The sequence below is a fragment of the Electrona antarctica genome (assembly GCF_951216825.1).
Source record: "Electrona antarctica genome assembly, chromosome: 9".
NCBI lineage: Eukaryota > Metazoa > Chordata > Actinopteri > Myctophiformes > Myctophidae > Electrona > Electrona antarctica.
Genome location: NC_136790.1, coordinates 12,874,582 through 12,900,982, shown reverse-complemented (window position 1 = coordinate 12,900,982; position 26,401 = coordinate 12,874,582). Strand labels below are relative to the sequence as shown.

The 26,401-nt window shown below is 42.0% G+C and overlaps 2 protein-coding genes across 2 annotated transcripts; one reads left to right on the top strand and one right to left on the bottom strand.

Annotated features, from left to right (window-relative positions):
* The first annotated feature begins 10,230 nt into the window (after positions 1-10,230).
* On the top strand, positions 10,231-19,034 carry aurka (aurora kinase A). The gene is made up of 9 exons (XM_079509334.1): positions 10,231-10,598; positions 11,841-11,909; positions 13,335-13,629; positions 13,753-13,792; positions 13,896-14,090; positions 16,126-16,264; positions 16,482-16,630; positions 17,444-17,618; positions 18,305-19,034. The coding sequence occupies exons 2-9, from the start codon at positions 11,844-11,846 to the stop codon at positions 18,473-18,475; spliced, it is 1,230 nt and encodes a 409-aa protein (XP_079365460.1). The 5' UTR covers positions 10,231-10,598; positions 11,841-11,843; the 3' UTR covers positions 18,476-19,034.
* Positions 19,035-21,294: 2,260 nt separating this feature from the next.
* slc32a1 (solute carrier family 32 member 1) lies at positions 21,295-23,866 on the bottom strand (the record flags this gene model as incomplete). The annotated part of the gene is made up of 2 exons (XM_079509966.1): positions 21,295-22,552; positions 23,462-23,866. 2 exons carry the CDS (start codon positions 23,864-23,866, stop codon positions 21,365-21,367), a joined length of 1,593 nt encoding a protein of 530 aa, XP_079366092.1. The 3' UTR covers positions 21,295-21,364.
* Positions 23,867-26,401: the final 2,535 nt, after the last annotated feature.

The window sequence follows — 26,401 nt, the reverse complement described above, 5'->3', positions numbered from 1 at the left end:
TACAAAGACAAAACGACATATTACCTTAATACCTGAACATTCAGCACTTTCCCTAGATGTCAGAATAGCACTTAAATTGAGATAATTAATAAATGAATGCAGTGAATGTTCCTCTCCATCCTCCCCACATTGCAGATCTGTGAAAGAGAGAGCGCAGCACACAATGGGAAGACTGCTTGGAATTTTGAACTGAGTCTTATACCTTCAGTGTGCCATTTGTTACACTGCTCGTGTTCGCTGTTAGAGGGCAGGGAATTATTCAGAAATAAGACAAAGTAAAAAATAGAGTCTGCACACAATCAGGAAGAATACAATGGAGAATTAATAAATAGCAGTAATTCATAAAGTTGCAAAAGTGCAATAACCAAAAATGTCAAAGTAAATAAATACATTTTGGCAATAACACCATTATCTACTTTCTCTGCGAGGAGTCATGGAAAATAAAGCCCTAAAGTCCCTAGTAAAAAGATAAATAACACTATTACAGCAGCAAGTACAGCTCACATAGCCTACAGTACATGTGTGATAATAGTAATAGACAAGATAAGATATCAATAATAATAGTATTTTTTTCCTTTACCCATAAGTGATGAACATCATAGTTTCAATTCAAATCACGGGTCAAGGCTGCTACCGTACATAAAAGTCCTTGCTGGTACAGAACCTTGCTAAAAAATAATACAATACCATTAAATGAACACCTCCTGCTGATCTAGGATCAGATCTTAATTTTCGGGCCTGTGAGAACTCCAGTTTTCGCCGGCTGCTAGGTGCAGCTGCACTAACTTTGGGGCAGGCCCGTCTAGAGTTTGAATGGACAGGTATCAGTCAAAAGGGAGACATCGAAGAGGAATTAAGGATGGATGGGGAAGGATCAACATATGGAATGTGAGAACAGGTCAACTCCATCTATGGAGAATCTAAGGGTTTGCGGTCAGATGTAGAGTTCTTGGCCAATATAGATGACATCAGGGTACTCCATCCCTGATGATGTCACGTGATGTCACGAGGCATGACTATATATGGTCATGCCTGGTGACGGACTAACTAACTAACGTTTTCATAGTAAGTGTGACAGTCGTAATAACCCATCAGCTCCTCACTGAATCTCATCAATACAATCTTCAAGGCATTCTCTGTATCCTACTAACTAGAACTGCACTCTGTCGAGTGCCAACTTGCAGAGAGCACAAGTTGAAATTAAGTACTAAAACAACAAATAAACCTTTAAAGAAACTTATTATATAACTGGCTGTCCATGGTGACGTAATTACGATATGTTTCAATATTGGTTGGGTAACAGTAACGTATGTACAGTACTGTATGTATACATGTATTTAAGTTGAAAGTACTATACTGGCCGGCTGGCGTATGTACAGTATGTATGGTATGTTGGTATGTTGGTATGTTGATGGTGACGTAATTAAGATATGTTTCCATGTCGGGTGGATAAAAGGTAATGTCTGTATGTACACATGTATGTAATCTGAAACTTAATTACGTCACCATCCAAAGCCAGTTGTTAACCTGACATTGAAACAACCCATTTTGGGCGGGAACCCCTTTTGGTGTTAGCATTATGTTATGCTTTAGCTATTGAACAATAGCAGATCTACAAGCTCATAGCGCGCCACCGAGTGGCGCGCTACGAGCTTGTAGGTCTGCTATGAAAAATCGAAGAACCACTGACATAGAAACATAGCTTTTTCAGAAAACTGTCAGGATGTAGAAGACATTTTTAGAATCTGATCAAAATGGGTTAATCACGTCACCATCAACATCCAGTATATACTGTATACCTACCACGCATACCATACCATACGTACATAGGTCCAGCCGACCACAATACTTAATAATACAAACAACCAATTGTCACTGATACATTCAAGGAATATTATGAACATTAATGATGCACTGGTAGGATGATTATGTTAAAAAAAAAAAGGTTATGGTTGGCCCCCAAGTTGGCCAACGGAGATCCCAGCAGCAAACAATAGAAGACTGCGGTTGTATTGGGGAGCTCCCAATGGCCAAGGTCCATTCTAACTGTGTTCCTATTTCTTCAACATAGAGCTTGTTATTTTCACAACTTTAACATTTGAACCCACCCAACTTTGAATGTCAGTCTTGAGAAAACAAGGCTAGGTTAGGCTAGGCAAGGTTAAAGGACCACGTACTTCACCATTTTCCAACCTATCTTCATATAATTGGTCCTCACTAATGTTCATGATAAAATACCACCATTTTTTTCTACTCGATCTGTGTCTCATAGGAGGGCTGTGGGCAGTTCAGAAACCTGTACACCAATGACATCATCGTGTCACTGGTGAAAAATAGATTTGTATTATCGTGAGAACGATGGCTTCCATTTTCACAGGACTAGAAAGCCTGCAGTTTCTATTAGCTTGGATTCCCATCGATGATGTCACTGGTGGACGGGTTGCCCACAGCCCTCCTATGAGACACAGACTGAGTAGAAAAGAATTGTGCCATTTTATCATGATTATTAGTGAGGACCTATTATATGAAGATAGGTTGAAAAGTGGTGAAGTGGTCTTTTGTCTGAAATGCTCCCTGGGTATGTGCCTGGAAGAGCTCTTAGATCCTCGGGAACTGGTCTTTTAGAGGTTCCTAAGACTAGACCTAAAACTAAAAGGCATGGAGAAGCAGCCTTTAGCTATTACGGTCCTATAATGTGGAACAGCCTGCCTGTAAACCTGCGGCTCTCAGAATCTGACGTGATGAAACAGTGATGTTGTTTAACACCTATGATGCTAAAAACACGTGTATACACGTATTTTTTAATGATATAACAGGATCGCTGTAATCTATTTTTTGACAGCTCCCGTTTTGTGCAGCACTCCTGGACATCCGTTTTGCGCATGCACGCAGCCATTCACTTCCTTGTTTACGGGCCGACAAATATCTCATATTAATATATCTCATATTAGTTCATATCTCTAAAACTACTACTAAGCTCTCCATGGTTTTGATCAGAACGCCGATTATATGTTCTATCATCATTTCTGACTTAACCAAGCATCTCGTTTGGAATATTAACGCTTCTAGAGAGAGATCAGACTTGACAGCGCGAGGTAGTGGAACATTACACCTCCCGGTTTTGGGGGAAATGGAAGGCGGGACTTTTCAGAGTAAAATCTGCCCATCTGCTTGGCATTCTAGTGCCTTTATTCTGAAGAACTCTGACAGCATCATAAGTGTTAACAGGCACTGATGTAACGCTCATCAGAGAGAGCGACACGTTGGAAACAGCTCTATGGATGCTGGACTGCTAGAACAAGACCAAGCATGCCATAATAGTACACGCACACACGCACAATTTGCTCATACACCAACAGAGTACCACATACAGCACACACAGAGGCACATGCATGCACGCACACGCGTGACCAATTCTTTTTTTTTTTTACAGATAATGAAGTGGAATCTTTGACTGTCATTGTCTCCACCAGGCCGAAGGCATGGGGAGAGAGTATGTTTTGCACTCCGTCCATGTGTGTGTGTGTGTGTGTGTGTGCACACAGCATTACAGCACTCCTTGGCCAAAAACACCTCAGATGGGTCGGGCATGTGATCCGTATGCCAGCCCACCGCCTACCCCGACAGATCCTGTATGGCCAGCTTCAAGCCGGTCAAAGGGCTGCTGGGGGTCCAAAAAAGAGGTACAAGGACCACATCAAAACCCTCTTGAAGAAATGTGATATCAAACCTCCAGCACTAGAGTCCCTGGCTGTTGATCGCCACACCTGGAGCTCTACCTGTCACCAGGGAATCACTCATCTTCAGGAGAAGCGCACAGAGAGGAGAGTACAGCGGCGTGCACAGAGGCACCAACGTGCCAAAGGTCCACCGACCACCACTGCTGCCTTCCCCTGCCCCTCCTGTGACAAAGTCTGCGGATCACGCATAGGTCTGAACAGCCACCTGGCTATGCACAGACGACAGACACAACAATAATCATCTCATGAACTATATATGGAGCAACGTCATCATCGACATCGATGGACTGCCATAAGCAAGTAAGTGTGTGTGTGTGTGTGCACGTGCATGCGTGCATGTGTGTGTCCGTCCGTCCGTGTACAGCTAATCTCCGGCATCGTTAACCCGGTCGATGCCAAACTTTGCACAACTTTGCAACACTCCCTAGATGCCAACGATGAACCTCTGCCCCAAATATTCCAGAACGGCCTGTTATAGTGCCACCAGGAGGCCGACTTTTGTAAAACACATTTTTTTATATTACTCCTCCATATTTTGTCCAAAAATCCTGCAAATCGTTTGTATCTCTATAGCCATGTGCTCAAGACAGATCTGTCCGATATTTCATATTCCATCCTGATTGGCTAACATTGGCTTTCAAAGTTTACAGGATTGGCCCGTTTTGAACAAAAAGCCTCAAATCATGATGAACACAGTGTGCAATTTACGTGAAATCTTTCACAGACTTTCCTACTAGGCTGAGGAATATATTTCACATTGGCCTGTTATAGCGCCACCAACAGGTGGATTTTTGCACAACACATTTTTGGAACAAAATGCCTCAAATCATCCAGCCATCCAAGGCATAAGAGGAAATGGCACCCTTTTCACATTGGCTTATTATAGCGCCACCATGAGGCCACAACATGACCTGCTGTGGTGGAGACCTGTGCCCTGAGGGGCACTTTTTCTAGTTTACATGTTGTTTTAAAGAGCAAATGTCTATTTTATGTAGTCTGGTGAACGTATCGTTTCTTTTGGCTGAGATGTTTCTTTTGAATTGATCCCTGTCTGTAGCACCTTTCATTTATATAGTAAATAAATAATACTCATGCACCTTTGTTTTCATTCATCCCAAAAGATAATCATCATTTCAGAGAACAGATTAACATTTTCCACTTACTTTTATTGAAATTTTTATTGGAATTTTCACAAACTGATTATGACAATTATGAATAATCACATTTTGACACTCATGGGGGCTCTTAAGAAATAACAGGCTTATTTTCTCAACTTTAACCCATAAATGGTAAATGGTAAATGGTGCATTTATATAGCGCCTTTATCCAAGGCGCTTTACATAGATTGTGCATCAATTCACCCATTCACACACACATTCATACACCGATGGCGGCAGAAACCATGCAAGGCACTAGCCAGCACATCAGGAGCAATTTGGGGTTCAGTGTCTTGCTCAAGGACACTTCGACACTAACTGTGGGGGAGCCCGGGTTCGAACAGGCAACCTTGCAGTTACCATCCAGCCACTCTACCCCTGAGCCACCGTCGCCCTACATCCATAAAACCTGTTGATCCTGATGATGTCAATGGCGGACATGGAATTCCTCTGTCCGATCTGCACAGGTCTGGGATGGGTGTAATGGTCTCTGCTCCGTACACTCTACTGAAAGCATCCTTCGGATAATGCATGATAGAGCTGTAATCATAAGGGGTGCCCAGGTTGTTGGTGTTCCCTCTCTGGAAGTTGTAGGCAGTGGCTGAGGGAATGTACTCCCAGTTGATCCTGATGTGCTGATCTCTGTCGCTCCTGGTGTGTTCATGCTGGAAGCCCAGGGCGTGAAGGAGTTCATGCTGAAGGATGCCATGGCTAACACAGCCATAAACGGACAGAGACACGTCCTGCTTTCCACCACTTCTACCCAGAGTAGACCAGCACCCGCTGAGACTCAATGCTGAGATAATCAGTCTGCCCAGTGTAAGGAACAAAGTGAATACAAGTGTTCATGTGGAAGCTTTCCATAGCTCCCTCGATCGCAGCCTTTTCAGAAGCATAGAAGTAATTGCTGATGTGGTATGGCACCTCAACCATCCCATTGAAGGACTTTGGCCATTTGCAGGAGTTAGCATCAGAACAGCACCTCATGGCGTTCCTCTTCCTTGGAACAGCAACATCTCCCTCCATTAATGTTTGGATAATGTCTTTGTTCACCTCTAGGATTCTCGAGGTGATGCCTAAATGTCTTGGCTCTCGTGTCGCGGTGGCTTCTGGACCGGGAGTCCCCTGGGTGGTGTTGAGTGCTGCAGAGAGACACCAGCACTACAGCCAGGACGGCAGAGAGGAAACTCAGACCCATGGTCCAAATGGTGTTCCTTCCTTGGATGAAGATGTTGTTCCTTCAAGTTGGAGATTGTGAAGCTGGAAGAGGATCCTTGGCTGGAGAGGTCAGTGACTAGAATGGTCTCAGTCTTGGGTTTTTATACAGTCCAAGAGGGCAGGGACCACCATTGTCCAAATACTTAATGTCAACACACTGAAGACCAAACAAGCATTGTAAGGGAGGAATAATCTGACAACAACCTCACCCAGTGGTTTAAAATCTCTACATGGGTGTGGTCGGGACGACAGTTTTTGTTTGTAGTTTACTTAACCAGGAAGTCCCACTGAGAGATGCTGTTTACAGTAAGTTACATACCGTACTTAAAAATAAAACCCAATCTATAGAAAAAAACGCTTCTCCTGCAAAGAATTCTGTATCAGACATTTAAATTCACAAGTGAAACCATGATAGACAAGTAGTTCATTCAGTAAGCACTATGCACAGTACAATCCTCACTGTTAATTTATTATGTGTTGCAGATTCAACTTTTCATAGATAGTTGCATTCATGCTATTGTGTATTTTCAGATTGTGAACCTTTTAAACCCATAATAGTTTGGTCAACTTGACTTCTCTTGTCTTCTCTTTTTCTCCCTCTACCACAGCTCTCTGAAAATAGCCAATCTACAAGCTCACAGCACCCCACAGTGTGAGGCGTTGTGAGCTTGTTGATCTGCTATTTCCGGCTAATATTCCCCATCCCACTAAGATTTGGCGGATCCCCTGTAGTAAGGTAACCCGACTCCGCCAGATGGGGGCGGTATTGATTTACAAGTTCACAGCACAGCCTCCAGTGAAGCCCAGATGGAAGTAGTTTGTGAAACGAGTGTGAAGCAAGCTCCTTCAATCTGGCAGAATCAGGTTAGTATAAGGACCCGCTATAGGGTAAATACAGAGGTCCATCCTACTGTAGCATCTGATTCACATAATCACATAATCATCATAATATCATATACTTTCGTATATCACATGAATGAACTTCCACAAGCACCCCCCCCCCCCCCACACACACACACACACACGCTTTGTCACTTTGCATGCAGTGAACCAAATCACCTTGTTCACACAGTTCAAAAATGACATGATACAAAGGTATAATCAACAATTAAATCCACGCTTTCAATTATTTCTATTCATCCACCGCATCTAATTAGAGTTAGCTCACACTACAGAGGCTGCACATCGCGCACGCACACACGCACGCACGCACGCACGCGTACAGTTTCACATGACTCTCAGACATATCTAGGGATTTCCTACTAAGATAAAAGATGAGAAGACAAGTTAACAAAACATAACATAAACCTATTGATCCTTAGGGAGGGACATGCAGCAATCGGAACAGCAAGTGTGAAACAACAACAACAGATCCAATCAACAGTGGATATCAGACTGATACAGTGTCAAGCTTTGTAGATGCAATGCAGGTTTTTTTTTTATATAAACATTTCGTCTATGAAAACATGTCCAAAATACTCTACTTTTACATAATTGTGTTGTCCTGTACCACTTCTCTGTACTTGTTATGATATGAAATATGAATTCCTCTACTTTTTAGGATTTATTTAATTCAGTTTAATTAAATTATTGTATGAATTTTAGTCTTTTAACTAGGAGAAACATAATTTTGTTTTTTGTTTTTCTTCCCGAGGCTGCATGCAGTTGGAAAAACAAATGACAAATAAAGCACTCTTGAATCTTTCATCCAAGTGGATCCTGGCTCTTAAAAGTTCTCTTCAAGAAGCAGTTGGATTTTAACAATTCCGCGGTTCCTTAACGATTCCCTCTTAACGGTCTGATTATCCTATTATTTATTTTATTTTGATAATCTGATTTGTAACCCTGTGTATGATGTCATGCACCGTGGAGTGTGGGTTTTGCAAACACTCTGGAGAATTTGCCCAAAACAATCGCGTAGTCGTCGATAACACTTACTTTACTACTTATGTTAAAGTAGTTAAACAGAAAGATGTATTTAGCTTTTAACGTTAGTGTTGTAGCACCCCATGTATGTATATTTACAACTGTTAGCTTCTGTTGGCTTTAGTGCTTTTATCAACAAGCATTGTTTGGTCTCCACAGACAGAGGGGTTCTCAAATCCAGTGTTGCCGCCACAGTGGCAACACTGGCCCATGGCAGTTCAGAGCACAGTATTGAGCTGTGCTCCAGAGTTCCAGTTTGCAGCAGTCTGCTCCCCTCATCCAGTGCCATTTTCTGATGGTTCCTGCACAGATTGCAATATATTTGTAGTCAGCAGAGCACAATTAGCTCTGGTCCATAGCTATAATGCCGTTGCATTTAGAGCTATGTTACTGATGACTTCCGGGGCTCAAATAAATGCAGACCAGCCTCTCGTCTTTAGCGTAAATAAAAATAACGTTTTTGCTACTCACCAATACAAAGGCGGGTTGTGTCATTAGAAAGTCTACTTTCCTTAGTGGAAGCACTCTGAGCCCCCCACCACACGTATAAAAGGTACTTTTTGGCCAAAAAGGGATTTGTCTTCCACCGGGAAAAAAATACTTTTAGTTACTCCACTGCGCCCTCTACCGATATTGCCAAGAGAAAACCTTCATAGAGATGTTGGTCTGCATTTATGCAAGCCCCTTAAGTCATCGGTAACATAGCTCTAAATGCAACAGCATTAGAGCTCTAAATGCAACAGCATTAGAGCTATGGACCAGAGCTAGAGCACAATGCTCATTTCAAATGGTGAATATTAATTCCATTCTATTATTAATTATTTAGGGCAGTGGTTCTCAAAGATCAGATAGATGCCATTTGGTATGAATTAGGCCCATGGGCCCCCACAACTCAGAAATTGTACAAATGGAACCGAATGGACCATACAGGCCCAAATGGACCATACAGGCCCATTTGGTTCCATTTGTACAATCTCTGAGTTACAGACTGGTAGAAGGACCCCACTGATTTAGAGACATACTAGTGTATTGAGATACAGATACTACACAATCAAATTACTCAACCCACAACGTAAACTTACACATCAAAATAATATATTCCCAAAATAATTTGATATGAACTCACTCCCATCTAGCTGTGGTCCATAGAGACAGGAGAGGAGAACTCCCATCCAGCTGCAGAGCTTCCCCAAAAAAAGGTGGCTTTTCTCTGACCTCAGGTGAATCAACTTGGCCGCATCTTGTCATCTAGATTAAAATTGAAAGCACAACTCAATACAAAGACTGTTACTGTGGACGACACAATGATAAAGCATTACACTTGTTTACAACAGGGTCCACCTTTTTCAATTAATCAGAAGTGCCGTAAAGAATAGCCTAATCAATGCATATACAAATACATTACACATTATATGCACAATTAATTACATGGCTAATGAAATGCTACAACAAACTTCGACATAATACGTTTAAACGTTAAAATACTTACATGTGAACGCAAAGTTCTCTCTCCCACATTCTGTGACGGTACAGGACAGGGTACAGGACGGGAGCTGAGTATTGTTGTTTTGCTTCTGGGCCTTAGTTGGTTCTGGGCCCCTTATTGTTTTACAGAGGTTGGCATCCAAAAAAGGTGCGTTACCGCCATCTACTGGAATTAAATGCTATTACTAGAATATGTAGTAGTGTCTAGCCATTGATTGATTGATTTATTGATTGATTGATTGATTGATTGATTGAAATGCATACTTTATTAACAGTTTGCAGAAAAAAGCACGGGAAAGTACAGTTCCATTTCTGCTAGGAGGATTTAAAACCCAGGAAAGCGTATATGGCTTGTTTCCATTGTGGTCCTCCATTTTCAATTCATATGAACATTTATGACATACAACAAATATACAGTACTATGCTAAAACAACATATAAACGGTTAAGTTTAACTACACCATTGCTATCCAAAAAGAACATATATACAAGCTCAGCTAAAACGAGGCTTGGTTGCACACTGCTGCCTCCTACTGTTCTGAAGTAATTACTCCGAGGTGGAAAGCCTGGTGACGCGAGTTTAGGAAGTCCGTATCAGCCAATGGCTGCGCAGCACAGAGCATCTCTGATCTCCCCAGCCAATCGGCGTGCCCGGTACAGTTTAAAGGTTGTGAAAGAGGGACGTTTGAATTTTTTGAAAAGGAAAAACAAGTTGTAGGAAGTCTGGGCAACTGGGCATCCCATTCCGATTCCGAAGAGATTAAGAGAACAAGACAAGAAACTCCGCTGGTTTCGGCCAATTTGACTAAAACAATCGCGTTGTCGTCTATAATATGCGCTACTACTTATTTCAAAGTAGTTAAACAGAGAAGTATATATCTGCGGAAAACGAGCTAAGGTTAGCGTCGCAGCAGAGCCCCATGTATGTAGCTACTGCTAGCTACTGTTAGCTTCGGTTGGCTACCTGTTAGCAGTTGAAGGCCTAGGCTCTGCTTTAGTGCGTTTTGCCGTCGAGCATTTTGGTCTCCGCGGACAGAGGGTTCTCTTCGGGAACTGTGCAATTACATCTTGTGGTGAGTCATGTTAATTAACATTGTAACATATATTTTTGAAAACTACACTAAGCTTAGTAGTCCACTTGCCAGAATGTGAACCCGGCATGTTGAGTACATCAAAGTTTTATGTTAGAAATGTTAAGTATGGGTCCCCAGCATGTAGAAACTGCCGAATGCTAACTTGCATATGTTGAGCAATTTTCATAATTGGCACAATATGTGAACATTCCATTAACAACCTATAAGGGGAGAAAACAAATCTAAATTTCATCATGCCGGCGACCCATACTCAACAAACATTTCTAACATAAAACCTTGGTGTACGCAATGTCTGGGTTCACAATGGGCTGGCAAGTAGACTACAGTTGGCTGTATCAGTTGAGACACAAACCGTTACCCTAACAACAGATATAGCCCCACAATGTCTGTGAAAATGCAATAAAATAGTCTACCCAATATGTTTAGTAAATAGTAATAACAGTAAGCCTCACCGATCTATTTATTTACCACCTTTTTTTTAAATGGAGAAAAAAAACATGTCGACCATAAAGATACGTGCCCTCAGGCTCAGAAGGAACATTGGCCTTCACACCACAAATTATCTTTTTCTATCTTACCTGTGACGCCTTGAATATGTTTCCCCCCCAAACACAGCAAATGGAGAAGAACAGCCCTTTCCCCTTTTGGTGCATTCAATCAATTCAATTTAATCTTTATTTCAGAGTTGAGCCCAAGGGAGATCCATGAACAACACATAACAGAAGTGCCAAAAAAGACTTCAACAATGTTCAGTTTCAGTGCTCCAATGGTTCCACAGTCTAGAGGAGAACCTGACAGAACTTGAATAGTGTTAGTTATGACTACAATGATTTACTGACTCAGATGCTCATAAGATTGCACACTAACAAACTGCTTCAGGGAGCTAGTAGCCAGACTCATACAGTCAATATAAGCCACTGAGTAATCCTTTTGTAGCGACACCACATTTGGGCAGTATACAGATGTGTACACTACAGAAAGGTCTAAAGAGTGAGATCTTCACTTCCATTTCTTTACGGGGAGTGAAAAAATGGGACAGAATTCTCAAATGGTTGTCCATGGTTAATGGCAAATCTATAGTATTCTCTACGTGTGTTTTTGGATTCTTCTTTCTACAATGAAGGAATGTGACAAAAAATAATTCTCCATGTATTCATGGGTGAGTTACAGAGTAATTGATAGAAACTGGTAACTAACATTGTTATTTCTCTTCCTTTTTAGAAAATGGATGCTGCCAGACTCCGGGTGTCTATTAAGGGCATGGACCACCCCCAAAAGCCAGAAGTGAAGGTAACTAGGAGTCCTCTTTGCTGTGGAAATGCAGTAAAAGTAGTCTTTTCTGGATATTGGTGGATAATACTACAGGATACTACTTCAGTTCACCCAATATTTATTTAATCATCCTTGTGTTATGTAGACGCCATCCATCTGCAAAAAATATATATACCAGTATTTTTTTTCTTTGAATTTTCCTCTAGGGGCACCACCCACTTTCACTTGTAGAGACCGGATCTCAGTCCTTCACTGTGCAGGGGTCTGCAACCTTTTTCCACATGTGCCATGTTTTCATTTTCGTGATAGACTGTGTGCCATATATAATTATATATATATATATATACCACATCAAAATGTAATATTCCCAACTGATTTTGATTGTCCATATAGGATACACATAACAAGCTTAGAAATATTTTCAGGATGTAATGATCATTAAACTCAATGATAGCAATAACCCACCTAATCCCTCCCCAGTCATGAGTTAGGAGTTTGAATGAATGTACAATTATGTGCAGGATGTAAATTATCATGTCATTTGTAGATGTGAATAGACTTAATTTAACTGACTACACTTTTTTTTTTGAATAATTTACTTTAAAAGAAAAACCTCTCTCTTATGGCAGTGATCACCCTCTTCTGTGCCAATGTTGGCACCCATGCCTAAGGTTGCCTACCCCTGCTCTAGCACTCCACTTCCGGTCGCACGCATCTGTTTATATTTCTAACTCGTCTACACGTTGTAGCAGTGTTTGGAATCTTTTGAGAGATTGTCTACTCTACATTAACAACCGTAACCCTGTTATCCCTACTGCTTGTAATTACAAAGCAACATTAAACAAAGCTCAGTGGCCTTGTGGTTCAAGTGTCCGCCTGAGATTGGAAGGTTTGGTTTGATTATCTTTGAGCCCCGGCCAGCTCATACCAAAGACTATTCAAAATGGGACCGTGCTTGGCACTCAGCAGTCGCCGTCAAGGGTTGGACTGGCCAAGTGGTCCAGGTGCATGCCACATGTTCGAGTCCCGTTCATGACGACCTTTGCTGCATGTCTCTCCCCTTCTCTCTCCCTCTTTCCTGTCCATCTTCACTTGATACTATGAATAAAGGCAGAAAAAAAGTCCCTATGACATACTAGTGCCATGTCCTCGTGGTGGTGTACTTGTACATCAAGCTGCCTCCTGCTATAGAAACATCAGATAGGCTGCATTATTACTTATTCAAGAGTAATAATTATTCAAGGCTGCTCTACACTACAGTAAAAGCTCACAAAATATTGCATCTGTGTGTTGTGAAGAACTTGTAGACCAGCCGTTTTAAGTAACGTAGCTTTATGTGGTGGTTACTGGTTAAATGAAGTCCAGCCGAATAATGTCTAAAATCCCTGCTCTGTGTACATGCTGCATTACTCACTGTCTGGTGCTGTTTTGTGTTTTAAACAGTCTAGTATCCACCTGCCACAGCGGGTTCCTGTCTCGCAATCGCAGACCTGTCAAAAGCCACCAGTGACCCCTGCCCAGCAACACAGAGTCCTAGGTGTGTCAAATGGACCTCTACGCATGCAGCAACCACGCACCGGTGTTAAGGCTCCCACATGTACCTCTGTTGAGATTGTGAAACATGCCTTGCCCAAACCCAATGTCCATGGCCAGCTGAAGACCAAAGTGGCCAAAGACAAATTGGAGCCGACTACATCCAAACCTTCAACAGAACTGAAGAGTCAGGAAAAGCCACAAAGTAATAATTTACAAACTTGTTGTATATAATATATATATATACAACATATAATATGTATGTTCTAATGTTTCATCCGTTTGGCTACTGAATCATGATACATTATCGTTTTTTCTTCCATGTCAGGTAAACCGGAAAAGAATGAAACTACTTCCTCGGGGAAAGGGTAAGTCCACCTAGCTTGTTGAGGATTTTAGTTTTCTTTATTTTGGCCCATAATAATCAGTAAAAAAGGTTTAGGTTTTCTAAAATTATTTGTGCTTGTACAGGAAGGCGCGGTGGAGCCTTGATAACTTTGAAATTGCCCGCGCCCTAGGGAAGGGCAAATTTGGCAATGTTTACCTGGCCAGAGAGCGTTCATCCAAGTGGATCCTGGCTCTTAAAGTTCTCTTCAAGAAGCAGTTGGAGAAGGCAGGAGTGGAGCACCAGCTCAGGAGAGAGGTGGAGATCCAGTCTCATCTGAGGTGAGGGATAACAGTGCACACGTTCCTTAAGACAAAATGCTTCTCGGTCAAGTCTTGGGTTGGGATCCTTTAGGATTTTAACAATTCTAGTTTGTTAACGATAGGGTTGCTCTGATATTGTATCGGGCCCGATACCCTAGGCATGTACTTGGAAAATGTCCTTCCTGATACTCTGACCCAAAACATTCAATTGACAGTAAAGTTAAAGAAACTGTCTAAAAAGTATTAAACGGTCCCTAAGAATCAGCAGTCTTATTGTTATTGTTCATTACAAGGCATAACAACATAAATGGGGGGGGAAATGGTTACACAACAAAAAGTTCTTGTATCTCTGTGCTTGGTATTGACAAACTCAGAATGAAGTACTCGGTCTGAAAAAAATGGTATCTGAGCATCCCTCTTAATGGCTTAATGATTGCTAGTGGGCAGAGGTTCCCAACCACGGACCAGTGCCAGTCCGCAGACATGTCCCACCAGTACATGAGAAGGGAATCTCAAGTTTTCCCGACCGTGAATTCTATAACCTTGCGTCGAGGATTTTCCAAACAGTTGTGAAAAGTTGACACGGTCAAATGAAGATACCAAGGTTTTGTCAGCAACATGTCACTGACTGTGGTTTATAAACTGCTTTGAGTCTGTTATTTCCGTGTTGCATAGCATAACAGTGACAGCACTGTCGAATCCGTGGTATCTTCCCCGTACACGCGTGTTCAGCGAGCAGCTGCTGTATTTTGTCACGCTCGTGCGAAACAAAACACTACACTGTGCAGGATTATTTATGTGTGGGGAGGAAGGGGCGAATGTGTAGGCATGTCACAAAGATGCAAAACGATATTATACTTTATATCTGATTGACTTGTATACCACTTAAATGGTACAAAAGATCGGTTTCTCCAGATCGGGTAAATTGTTGATCACCGATCGAGTAATTTGGAGTGAAAATCGTCCGATCGATCTGAGCAGTACCTCTAATGGTCCAGTACACGTCTGTAACTCTAAGGCCCTCATTTATCAATGGAGTGTAAATTCTGCCTTAAATTCGAGCATGGGTTTTGTCGTACGGTCACGTCGGCATGGCTTTTAACAAGTGATCGTAAACAGTTGTTCCTTGCGTATTTTCGGTCTTGGCGTTGATAAATGCGACAGCTGTAATCAATCTGGCACGGCCTATAAAATCAAGCCTCGCCCTCGTTTTTGCGACATGAACTGCAATACGACCAAACATATGGAAAGCCACTAGAAAACGTTCCCCCGCTTGCCTCGCTGCCCGCCTCACCCCCCACACACACGTGCACATATGCAACTTGCAAAGCCAAACTGTCACTGTGTTAGTTGTATATTAAGTTATTAAATTCTTTATTCCTTACCAACTCGTGAAAATGATCATCTCGTGCTCAGCCTACTGTCTGACTGATCCACATCTGCATTTTTTTCTCATTGACTGTTAAAGGCAAGCACTGTCTTAAATGAGTGAATGATTAAGCCCCTAACGCCTATGCCATTGCAAATAGGCAAGCTATGCTTGTCATTGTCACTTTTTGGAAATAAAATGGGGGGGGTGTACGTTCATTTATGCAAAAATAAAAATGTTATATTCACAGGGATATTTATAAGTCTGATGTCGCGATGCGCTCCCGTGGTCAAAATCATCTCGCACATAATGCGCTCGCATATATTTTAACAGAGCCAATAAAGCACTGTTTGATTAAGCATCTAAACTGTGCTCCCGACCTAACGTGAGTTTTGGGCGTAGGTAGGGTACATCCAATGATGGTCCTTGAAATGCAAAGGTTTGAGAACCACCTGTATTGTAATTGTATAGCAGACATAAGTCCACATACTGACTCGTGACAATGTTAATACGGTTCCGGATCATCCTAAAGTCATGACTGTGTCACCCTCACCATGAATAATGCTGGCTGTATTATTCTATCATATCTAATCTGTGGTCTACTCGGTCTACAGCACCTGCCTGTACACCTTAAATATTCTCTGCAATGTGTCTCAATATTCATATCTGTATACTATACCACAGGCACCCAAATATCCTGCGACTGTATGGCTACTTCCATGATACTGCTCGTGTGTACCTTATCTTGGAATACGCACCCAAGGGGGAGCTCTACGGCGAGCTACAGCGCTGTGGCAATTTTAACGAGCAGAGGAGTGCGACAGTAAGTCTGCTTAATGAATCAGGGCATTTGTAATGTTTGTTTCATGTGGATGGGGGCTTTACTTAAAGCTATGCAACCACTTTATTCAACAAGTTATAATTTAGGCATTTAGCAGACGCTCAATTTATAACTTGTACTTAGAATAACGAATAATGTGTAGTCTTGTTTTCTCTGATCACATTCCTGAATTAGCCTGTTGTTTTCTCACATCTTCCAGTACATCATGGAGCTGGCAGATGCCCTCCACTACTGCCATGCCAAGAAGGTGATTCACAGGGATATCAAACCAGAGAATCTGTTGCTGGGGGCCAATGGGGAGCTGAAGATTGCTGATTTTGGCTGGTCTGTCCACACACCCTCCTCCAGGTACACATTCCACATGCATCACATATACCTAAACTTGTTTTTAAGGGAGCACTTAACCATTTTCAATCTTATCTTTGTATAATTGGTCTAAACTAATGTGGCAATATAAGATTGCACCAATTCTGTCAACTCACTACGCACGCTGTTGATAGTTCAGAAACCAATTACTTACTCGACGGGAGTCCAAGGCCAAGCTAATGGAACATTCTTTTTCTGTGAAGTTGGCATGTTGAAGAAGTTTTAAGCCATTCTTGCATCAATTTGAAGTCTTGTTTTACCAAAGGTTTCCTAACTGTCCACAGCCCTCTGAGACACAGACTGGGTAGATTGGGACCTCAGGTTTTAGGGTGTCTTAAATAAAACTTTTTGTTTTAGAAGGCCTTTTCAAAATGGGTCTCGGGTCTAAATGGGTTAATAATGAGCTTTAGGGAGGATCCGAAAATGGGTGAAATTCTTCTTTTAATCCTGGATAAGTTTGCACTTTACTGTGGCCGAAGGACCTAGTGGCATCACCACACGTCTTGTCAATTGACAACTTAGTTTGGACACATACCCTATTGTGCAAATCTATCTTTTAAAGATGTGTATTTTTATTATATATATTATTGAACTTATAATCGAGTTGGTTCTGCTAGATCTCATCAAGGACCATATTGTTGGTGTTGCTATGTAAAGTTGGCCATGACATGTGACAACAATAGTCCTACAAACTTGATTCCAGCTAAATCAGCGATATTTGATCATGACTTCAGACACATTGTGACAGTGACACATTTGTCTCATACCACTTATCTTTTTACTTTGGTTGTTCAGGAGGTCAACACTCTGTGGAACTCTGGACTACCTACCTCCAGAGATGATTGAGGGAAAAACCCATGATGAAAAGGTGGACCTGTGGAGTTTAGGCGTGCTCTGCTTCGAGTTCCTGGTTGGCAGACCCCCCTTCGAGGCAAAGACTCATGATGAGACCTACCGCATGATTTCGCGGGTAAGATACAGTTCACTGAGTAACATTTCATTAAACCACAAATGCATTTCAAAAGCCTCAAATGTTCTTTTTATCCTTCCCACATTTGGACAAAACATTACTGATATATATATATATACAGTAGGCCCAGACCGTTGGCCTAGTGGTCTGCATACTGATGCTCTGAAATGCAGCATGACTCGTCAGACTTCACTTGAACTCTCAATAAAAGGAGAGAAGGTCAAAAACAAACTATTCTCACAAACAAACCTCTGCCTCTCAGCTACGGCTGCTGTAATGTAAAAGGTTGAAGCCTGGTTTCATTTTCCATGTAATTATATATCAGTCGGCACCAGCGATTCACAATGCGACCATTGCAGCAGTCTAATATTACCCTGAGATATTTCATATTTTCATACAAGATTAGTATACAATATAACAGGTTTGTGACAATCTGTCAATCAAATTATCTATTATTTACAAGTGGGAGAACTTCAGAAACTCCTCTGCCATAGATATAGCAACTGCTTACTCAAACTATTGAGTGCACTAGCTATAGTATAGACTATGAAATGATTGTGGAACTTGTAACCATGGTCAAGAAATTTCTTTTTTTTATTTTTACTCAATCATTGGCTCATACCTGTGATTTTTTTATTTTTTTTAATGCACTGCATGTCTAAAACATATTTTTTCTTTTCATGCAGGTGCAGTATACTTACCCGGCTCAGATTCCTGTCACTGCTGGTGCCAAAGACTTGATTAGCAGGTTGCTGAAGCATAACCCCATGCACAGGCTGCCCATCCAGGGGGTTCTAACTCACCCGTGGGTGGCTGAGAACTCTACAAAGAAGCCCACTGTCCCCATCGATTCCTAGTACAGAGTGATGGCTGCATAGCCTGGTAAACTAAACCGGGATGTCTTACCAGGCTATTGGCTGTGCAGCGTCGCTGTATTATGTCAAAGGGACCCAGGTTGCTGAGCATTTCTGTTCCGACACTGTGGATTTACTTGATATGGATGTTGTGTCCGTTGTCTGCCTTTCTAAAACGGGATGGTCATCCCAAATGGCATTCTGTGAATATTATAGTTTTAATTATTCTAATGTTTAATAACTTGATGTACATTGTCCTTTGGGCCTATTGGAACCACCTGGTGGGACAACGAAGACATCGGAGACTGCTGCTTGCATCCAATGTAACGGCACGTTTAACCTTGCTTATATGATGCAACGTTATTTGAAGAACCATGCATTTTGAGTTCCATCTGCAACTGTTCATGTCTTAGTTTGTCCACCAGGGGGCTCTATAGGCATAATGTAGCGACTCGCAGAGGCCTGCTACTCGGATGTATTTGTAATTGTATGTGACTTGTATTTTTTTTTAATGTGCTTATGCGATGACTAAATAAAGAATTTGTACATATTTCGTACATTATATTTTGTTTACTTTAGCCTTTTATCGATTCATAAAAGGAGGTTTAAGGAAGCTGAAGTGCACATGTGGTCTCAGTGGACAGATGGAGAAGTAGGACATTTTGTCAAGATGCCGTCACATGAAATTAACAAATGAACAGGTAGGCCTGGGCCAGAAGCGCAGCCTCTTTCAAGGCCCAACGATTGAACGTTATGCAACATAGCCTCGCATGGCCAGATTTTTTTTATACGGGCATATTTGTCTGGATTCGTCTACACCATGTTTTATAAGCCTATACAACATGGTTTTATATGAACTAGTGACATGAATGACAATTTGCAAGGGGGGGGGGGTTAAGTTTACGTTCACATTGTTTTCATTTGCCGATTTCGGTTTTATATAGCTAATTAAATTAATGTCAGAATTTGGGCTTTAATGAAAATGGATCCAATTGTCCCACTCTCACTGCGGCCTACAAATGGGCTAGCTTATATATAATGACTCATATGAACGACTGTGGCCGATACAGGCTATAGAAAGGAAAAGGACTATTTTCTCCAACTTGATTTATTATATATAGAGAAAGAAGATACACGTTTCTCACCGTTTTCGTTACATAAAACCACACATTTTTACAATATAATTTCACTTATTTCTTTATTCTTTAATCTTTTTTCCATATATGATAACGATTTTGAGATATACATTCCATCTTTTTGAAACCACAATAACACTACACATACGGTTTTATAACATTTCCACAGAACCCATTGGATTGCACAGAATGGAAAAAATGTTTTCTCTTTTTTTTATGAGCTCAATACATTTTTGATTCAGACAACCGAATTTCGAGCCAGGAATGATTCGAATTAATCTCCCAATATACATGTCAAATGCACAGATAACAGTGTGGAAACCTTCAATTTGAGGTTCATTTGTGTGTGAATAGCCTATCACCACATATTTGGCCTGTGATTAGGCCTCTTTCAGGTGAAATGCATTTATTAGCCTTTTATCGCCAATTGAAAGCTAAATAAATCCAGTTGTAGGCCTAAATCTCAGGTTTTCACAACAAATTCGTTAATGCCAATATTGAGTTATTTCCACTTCCAGTTTCATATATAAGGTTTTGTCTGAATATCATACATTCAATGCATAGTTTGTATAACTTCTGTATAGACCATCTATACCTTACTGTATGCATTTCCAGTACTATTTTAAATGTTCGTAGAAGGTCCAATTTCCTCACTTAAGAAATATTTTATAATTTCTATATGCATTCATAAGTGTTTGAACATGACTATTTTTTTTTTTACTGTCTGTTATTGCCATATAGTGTTGCCCTCGTCTTTGTCCATATAGCTTATCTGTGCCATGCAGGCACCGCGTTCACTATTGTTCCCAACCTTGTCTGGATCAGGGCCCACTTGAAAATCTCCAAAAAGCATCCGTGTCAAGTTATTTTGGTGATCAGTCAATCGATTGCCATGCATGTTCTGGCTTGGATCAATGGAACTATACATAGGTAGTCCTACTAAGTTCCTATTTATTGGTATCACAATGAATATATATTTTGTACATTAATAACGTTATCAATAAAACATACTGTTTTGCCAATTATTTGGGGGGCTATTACTTCATCACGGCCCACCAGTGGGCCCCGGCCCACAGGTTGGGAATCGCTGCACTATACCCATAAAATACTGCACATCACCTTGAAGAAGAAAGTGGCATTTTCTTTTTAAAATAAACATCTTATTAGATCACATTATATTGTCGAATTTCTGTCCATAGTCACAACAAACTTGAACGTTTAATGAGGTGAATTCTCATGTGGGGGGGAAACCCATGAGAGATGAAAAGACAAATTGCCGATTTTGCAATTTCGTAAAAGGTCAATAGCCTAATTGTAAACCTTCACTCCACTGGAAAATAATGTAAATGTACTTGTAATGTTCGCATATTTATACAACATATAATTGTCCATATAGTATGTTGTGAGTGCTTGAGTTTCCCTCACTTTCACTGTCTACTCTCACGTGTGTGTGTGTGTGTGTGTGTGTGTGTGTGTGTGTGTGTGTGTGTGTGTGTGTGTGTGTGTGTGTGTGTGTGTGTGTGTGTGTGTGTGTGTGTGTGTGCGTGTGTGTGCGTGTGCGTGTGTGTTTGTGTGAGAGAGAGAACCGACGCAAGACTGTATATGAACGCAGATATGTGCATGTGTTGTGCGCGCGCATTTTACGCATGAATTAAGCAAGGGGGCTGCTGCGCCTATAGCTGCGCTTGTTGGAAAGTCGCGTTTCACTAAATGTGGATTTGCAGTTATAACGTCTAGCTGCAGCAGTGGTTCGCATCTACTCTTCTATGTTATACTTGTAAGCTTCTATGAGCCCCTCCGTCGAATGAATGAAGCCAGATATGGCGCATATACCCCCTATTACAAATATAGCGACATCAAAGAAAACCTGATGCCATAGCAGCTTTCTCCATAAAAGCCTGAGGTGGAAGAGACTGGGGAGCAGAAAGCACAGCCCTGCGCCTGTCAGGCTGCCAGTGAGACCCATGAGAAGGGCGAAGTGTGGCACGAAAACGGCCATGAGCAACGTAAACACCACGAGCAAACACCGGAGTGTGAGCCCCCACGATTTCAGGCGTCCATCGCCCCCGTAGCAGTCGGGAAACTGTATTCGTCCTTGTCCTTGGAAAAACGTTTTCTCTAGAACCTCGACGGCGGCGAAAAACGGCAATGGGTACGAAAGCAAGGCTTTGGCGACTAAGAAAATGTTGACAATAGCTCGGATGGTCGACGGCAGGTTGTCTGTGATGACCTCCTTGGTGGCGTCAGCCCAGGTCAAATAGGCCACAAGGGCGAAGAGGCCTTTGAGGATGCATGCGGCGATGTGTGTCCAGTTCATCATGCAGTGGAACTCACTGGGCTTCACCATGTTCCCCTCCAGAGACGGGAGGAAGATCTGGGAGGTGTAGCTGAACACGATAATGCCAATGGAGATCGGGAACTTCTTGACATCGATGTAGAACTTGACCTTGTCCCAGGCCCAATCTCTTGCTCTGGAGAGACAGTAGGCTATAACCAGTACGTTTATGATGAAGTGGGCAATTGTGCACAGCAAGCTGAACTTTGACACTGCTTTCAGGTTCTTGAGGAAGGCGCAGGGGAGAAGACCGATTGTGGCGATGATGGCCCAAGACTTCTGGGAAATTGGCATGGTGGGGAAGCTGTTGTACATAAGATTACCACTGACAACCACATACAGGACACAGGTCATCAATAGCTCTATGATTTGTGCTACATTCACGATATGACCACCTAACGCCGGGAATCTGGGCTGGCAGCAAGCGTTGGCAATGTCCACATATGAGTCTCTCACACGCACAAGCCGCCCATCTTCGTCCTCTTCATACAGGCAAGCGATGAGGATTTTCCCCGTGTAACAACACACCACGGCGGCGAAAATAATAAGAAATAGTCCGAGATATCCCCCGTGGAGGATGGCGTATGGTAAGCCAAGGACAAACATCCCCTGCAAATACACAAACACACACATGCCATTGGTTATGATGAGTAATGTAGCCTGATGTACATTTTGTTTATGTTTAACTTTACAAGGAATAATTCAGATGTTAATTTGTCAGGTCTATGCTGTGCCAAGCCATGCATGGTTTGATGTTGTGGGCATTCCAGTTCGCTTTGAGCACATCCAATCCTCTGACGCAATGACGCCTCGCGTGTCATCATCACACGATGAAGGAGACACAGTGTGACGTAACGATGACTGCTGTGACCACAGCCCTTTTTTTTAATCTCACCTACACAGAAATGGCCGAGTAGGCCTAATTTAATCAATTCTATTCACAATTTCAGGTCGCCTTTTCAGGCACTCTGGCACCATGAAGACGTGCGCTCTCGTGCGTAAATTGGATGGGTAGCATGAAAATAGGCTAATAATTAACACATTAGCTTTATGTGTATATTTTAAACACCGTACACCTCTCGTGCAAATGAAATGGACATGAATATTTTGAAATATATAGGTATTATTATGAGGAACTGATTCCTGTACGATAGAATGCGTCATGTCGACGTCTAGCCATGTTTCAAGGCAAGTCGACGTCTAACATTTCCATTTGAATGCGGTTGCTTCATGATTTTAGCTTAAATAAAACAAATGGGCCAGTGTATGTAGTTAGTAGTCATAAACCCAAAGCCAACAAAATAACTGTCCCCCTCCGATATTCATTTGATCATTTGAGACTGCATGCGCAACTGAAATGGACTGTTCAGGTTATGTGCAGTTTTTGGTGACTGAACGTGAATATATTCATCACTGGTATCGGGAACATGGCTACTTGGGTTATAGTTCATTTATTATTTTGTTTCTGTTTATAATTTGTACCATTACTTTTTATTTCCCACACCATGGGGTCTTTACCTGGATTGCATTCGTGACGTTCCAGCCCGCCTCCCAAGCTGTGATTTTTGGTGACGGTTCTTTTATTTCGCCGTTCGGACCTCCGTCTTTTGATTCAGAGCGCGCTGGACCGGTGCCGTCTCTCTGGTAGTGACTGTCGCCGCCCAACGTCCCGTCTCCGCCGAGCTCCGCGCTCCCTTCTCCTCCTCCCAGCTCGTCTGAAGCCATAATGTCCATCTGCATGCCCTGTCTGTGGTCATAATCCAGATCATCACAGGCTGCGAAGCCTACAGCCTCCTCGTCCGTGGCGGCCTGGAAGCCCATCATGGCGAACGCGCCACTTACCTTCGCCTGGGATTTGTTCGACACGGTGGTGGATAAATTTGACAGTTTATTAGAAATCTTGCTTTTGATTAACGTCGCCATTTTGGCTCCTCTAAATTGTTAACCTCTTTTCAGCTAAATCTTTTTTTTTTAGGTCAATGTAATTGAGCTATTTTGGATTCCAACTCTTGGTTCTTTGACAAAGCCACGGAAAAAAACGCGCAGGTTCTCGGCAAGTTGGTATAGGTGCTTTCTTTCAGTTGCTATCTCCACTTCTTGTTGAAGGTCTGCCTGCTGCTCCTGATTCCCTCCAGGTTCATGTCACCTTCAGACGTCGCTGCTCCGTCCCTGCATCTTGTCACTGCACGCGCTCTGATGATGGTCGACGAATCCGTCTGGTGTGCAGCCTAATCTCAACGACGCGGATACGCAAAAAACTTTACGCAAATGGCGAGCCCTAGCAGGAAAAGGGGTTTTCAAAATAATATCGTGTTTCTTCGGGTTACAATTGGCGTCGGTTTCCACAGTTGGTTCTCTGATGATGCCAATGCGGTACGGTGGAGCCCGGGTGGCAGGGAGGAGACACGTGTCCTCATCAGTCTGCCAATGCAAGGACTCTCACGTCTCCAGCCGCCAGTGCGCACAGCCACCCCGCCACAAGTAAACGGCAGAGATTTGCTGCATTTCTAGGGGAGGTGCTAGTTGGTACCCCATCCCCTCCCCATCCCATAATCTATAATATACCTCCTTCTAACATCCAATGGCATTCTGGGGGCCTCTAGTCTTGCATAACTTTGCGTGTATATAAGGGGGCGGAAAGTGGAAGAAACCCCGACAACTCTTTGAACCATTGGTTATATAACTTGCCACAACTGAATTTAAACCTTTTTTTGTTGTTGTTGTTGTTGGTGATGTTGTTCCACGAGTTTCATTTTGAGCAACAAGAGGACGCGGACTGTCAGTAGGACCCGAGTTGTGTCCATTGGAATTATAAGGATCGAATTTCGTGTTTGATTTTATTCTCTTTTCGTTGTTGTTGTTGCTGCTGCGCGTTTTGTCTTTATAACCGGTGATTGAACTTGAGAGCGCGAAAAGCCTATCAATCAATAGGCTACCACTACAATACCTCCTCCTTCTTTTCCCCCCTTTTAATGTATTTTTCGTTTTTTCGTTTTTTTATTCAGGCGAAAAATAGGCCTACAAATACATGCTATAATTGTAGGGTCATGACTTAATTTATTAAACCAATTATTCTATACTTGTAATAAGATAATAATATTTCTAACATCAAGAGCCTATAATGTTTTATCTTTTCTTTCAGGTTTTGTTTCAGCTGAATTGGCCTATTTAAATAATGTTTAGCTTTATAAATAACGATGCATGCTAGCCTTACCATAATCTAGGCTCTAAATAAAGACCATTTGACTGAACTCAGATCATCGTTTTAATAAATTCGGCCTCATAAATCGCTTTAATTGTAGCTCTTTTGAATTGTGCTCAACACTGCATTATAGGCTTTGCATAATGCCACAATCATGCATGAATATCAACATATTCTGTTAAAAAATAAGCAGGTCTGATCTACGCATATTTTTGAGGGAGGCATTGCGGAATTAAATTTCTCATCTGGTCTGTGTGACATTTATAGTCCGTCGCTCGCAGGGTGGTGTCGCTTCCTTGCCGTCAATAACTGATCTTGTGGGCAAGCGACGCCTACAGTGCAGTAGCCTATACAAATTATAGGCATTTATAGCCATCAGTGTATATAGGCTACAAGCTCACATTTATTGCCTCACTGGTCACCCAATGTATTGTGAGCTAAGCTGAGCTTGTTGTACATCGAATATTTTCGGGCTGTATATCATGTTTCAATTCAGCCTGTAGGGCAGGTTTACCTGTACATGCTTGCATGTTTCTTTTTTTTTTAAAGGCCTGTGTTTGTTTGTTTTGCGACGGAGGAAATGGCTAGTTGAAAAGGCTTTCGTTTGTGAACCTCGACAGGCTTTGAACATTATCCGCATTATCACTGTAACCTGATAGGTATAAACAGCTCAAAGTGCCTCATAGACAAATACCATACAAAAAGAAAGTCTTCTTCGTTCATTTACCCTTGTTGCAACTCTAATTCGGGCTCAGCATCATGTTGTATTTTTTATTGTATTATTATTATTTTATATCATGCCCTATATAGGGCAGTAGGGCTCTATCTTGCGCCACCCAGTTGAAATTATGAATGAAAACAGGATCCAGAATTTAGGCCTGCCACATGCATTCATCAGGCGGCGTGGGCCTATGATAGCATCATATCAGAGAAAGAGTAGACCAGCCTATACATTACGATTTATTTTGTCGTTTTATTTGTATATATTTTTTTTTTTGAAAGCATTGACGAACACCATTGTACAATTTTCGATTTTGGACTGAAAATGGCTGCCATTCTATATTCTTCCCCGCGTGGGAATGGGAAGGGTTTAATGAGTGTGTGCGTGTTATCAGCGCGCTGCAGCCCTCTTCTGATCTGTGCTTAGAACTGTCTGATTGAGTGTGACGCACGATGAAAAGAACAGCCGTGACACCGCGGCGTGCATGAGGGCTGGGCAGGACGGCGATTTCCGACTCGCTCATCTCGCTGTACTG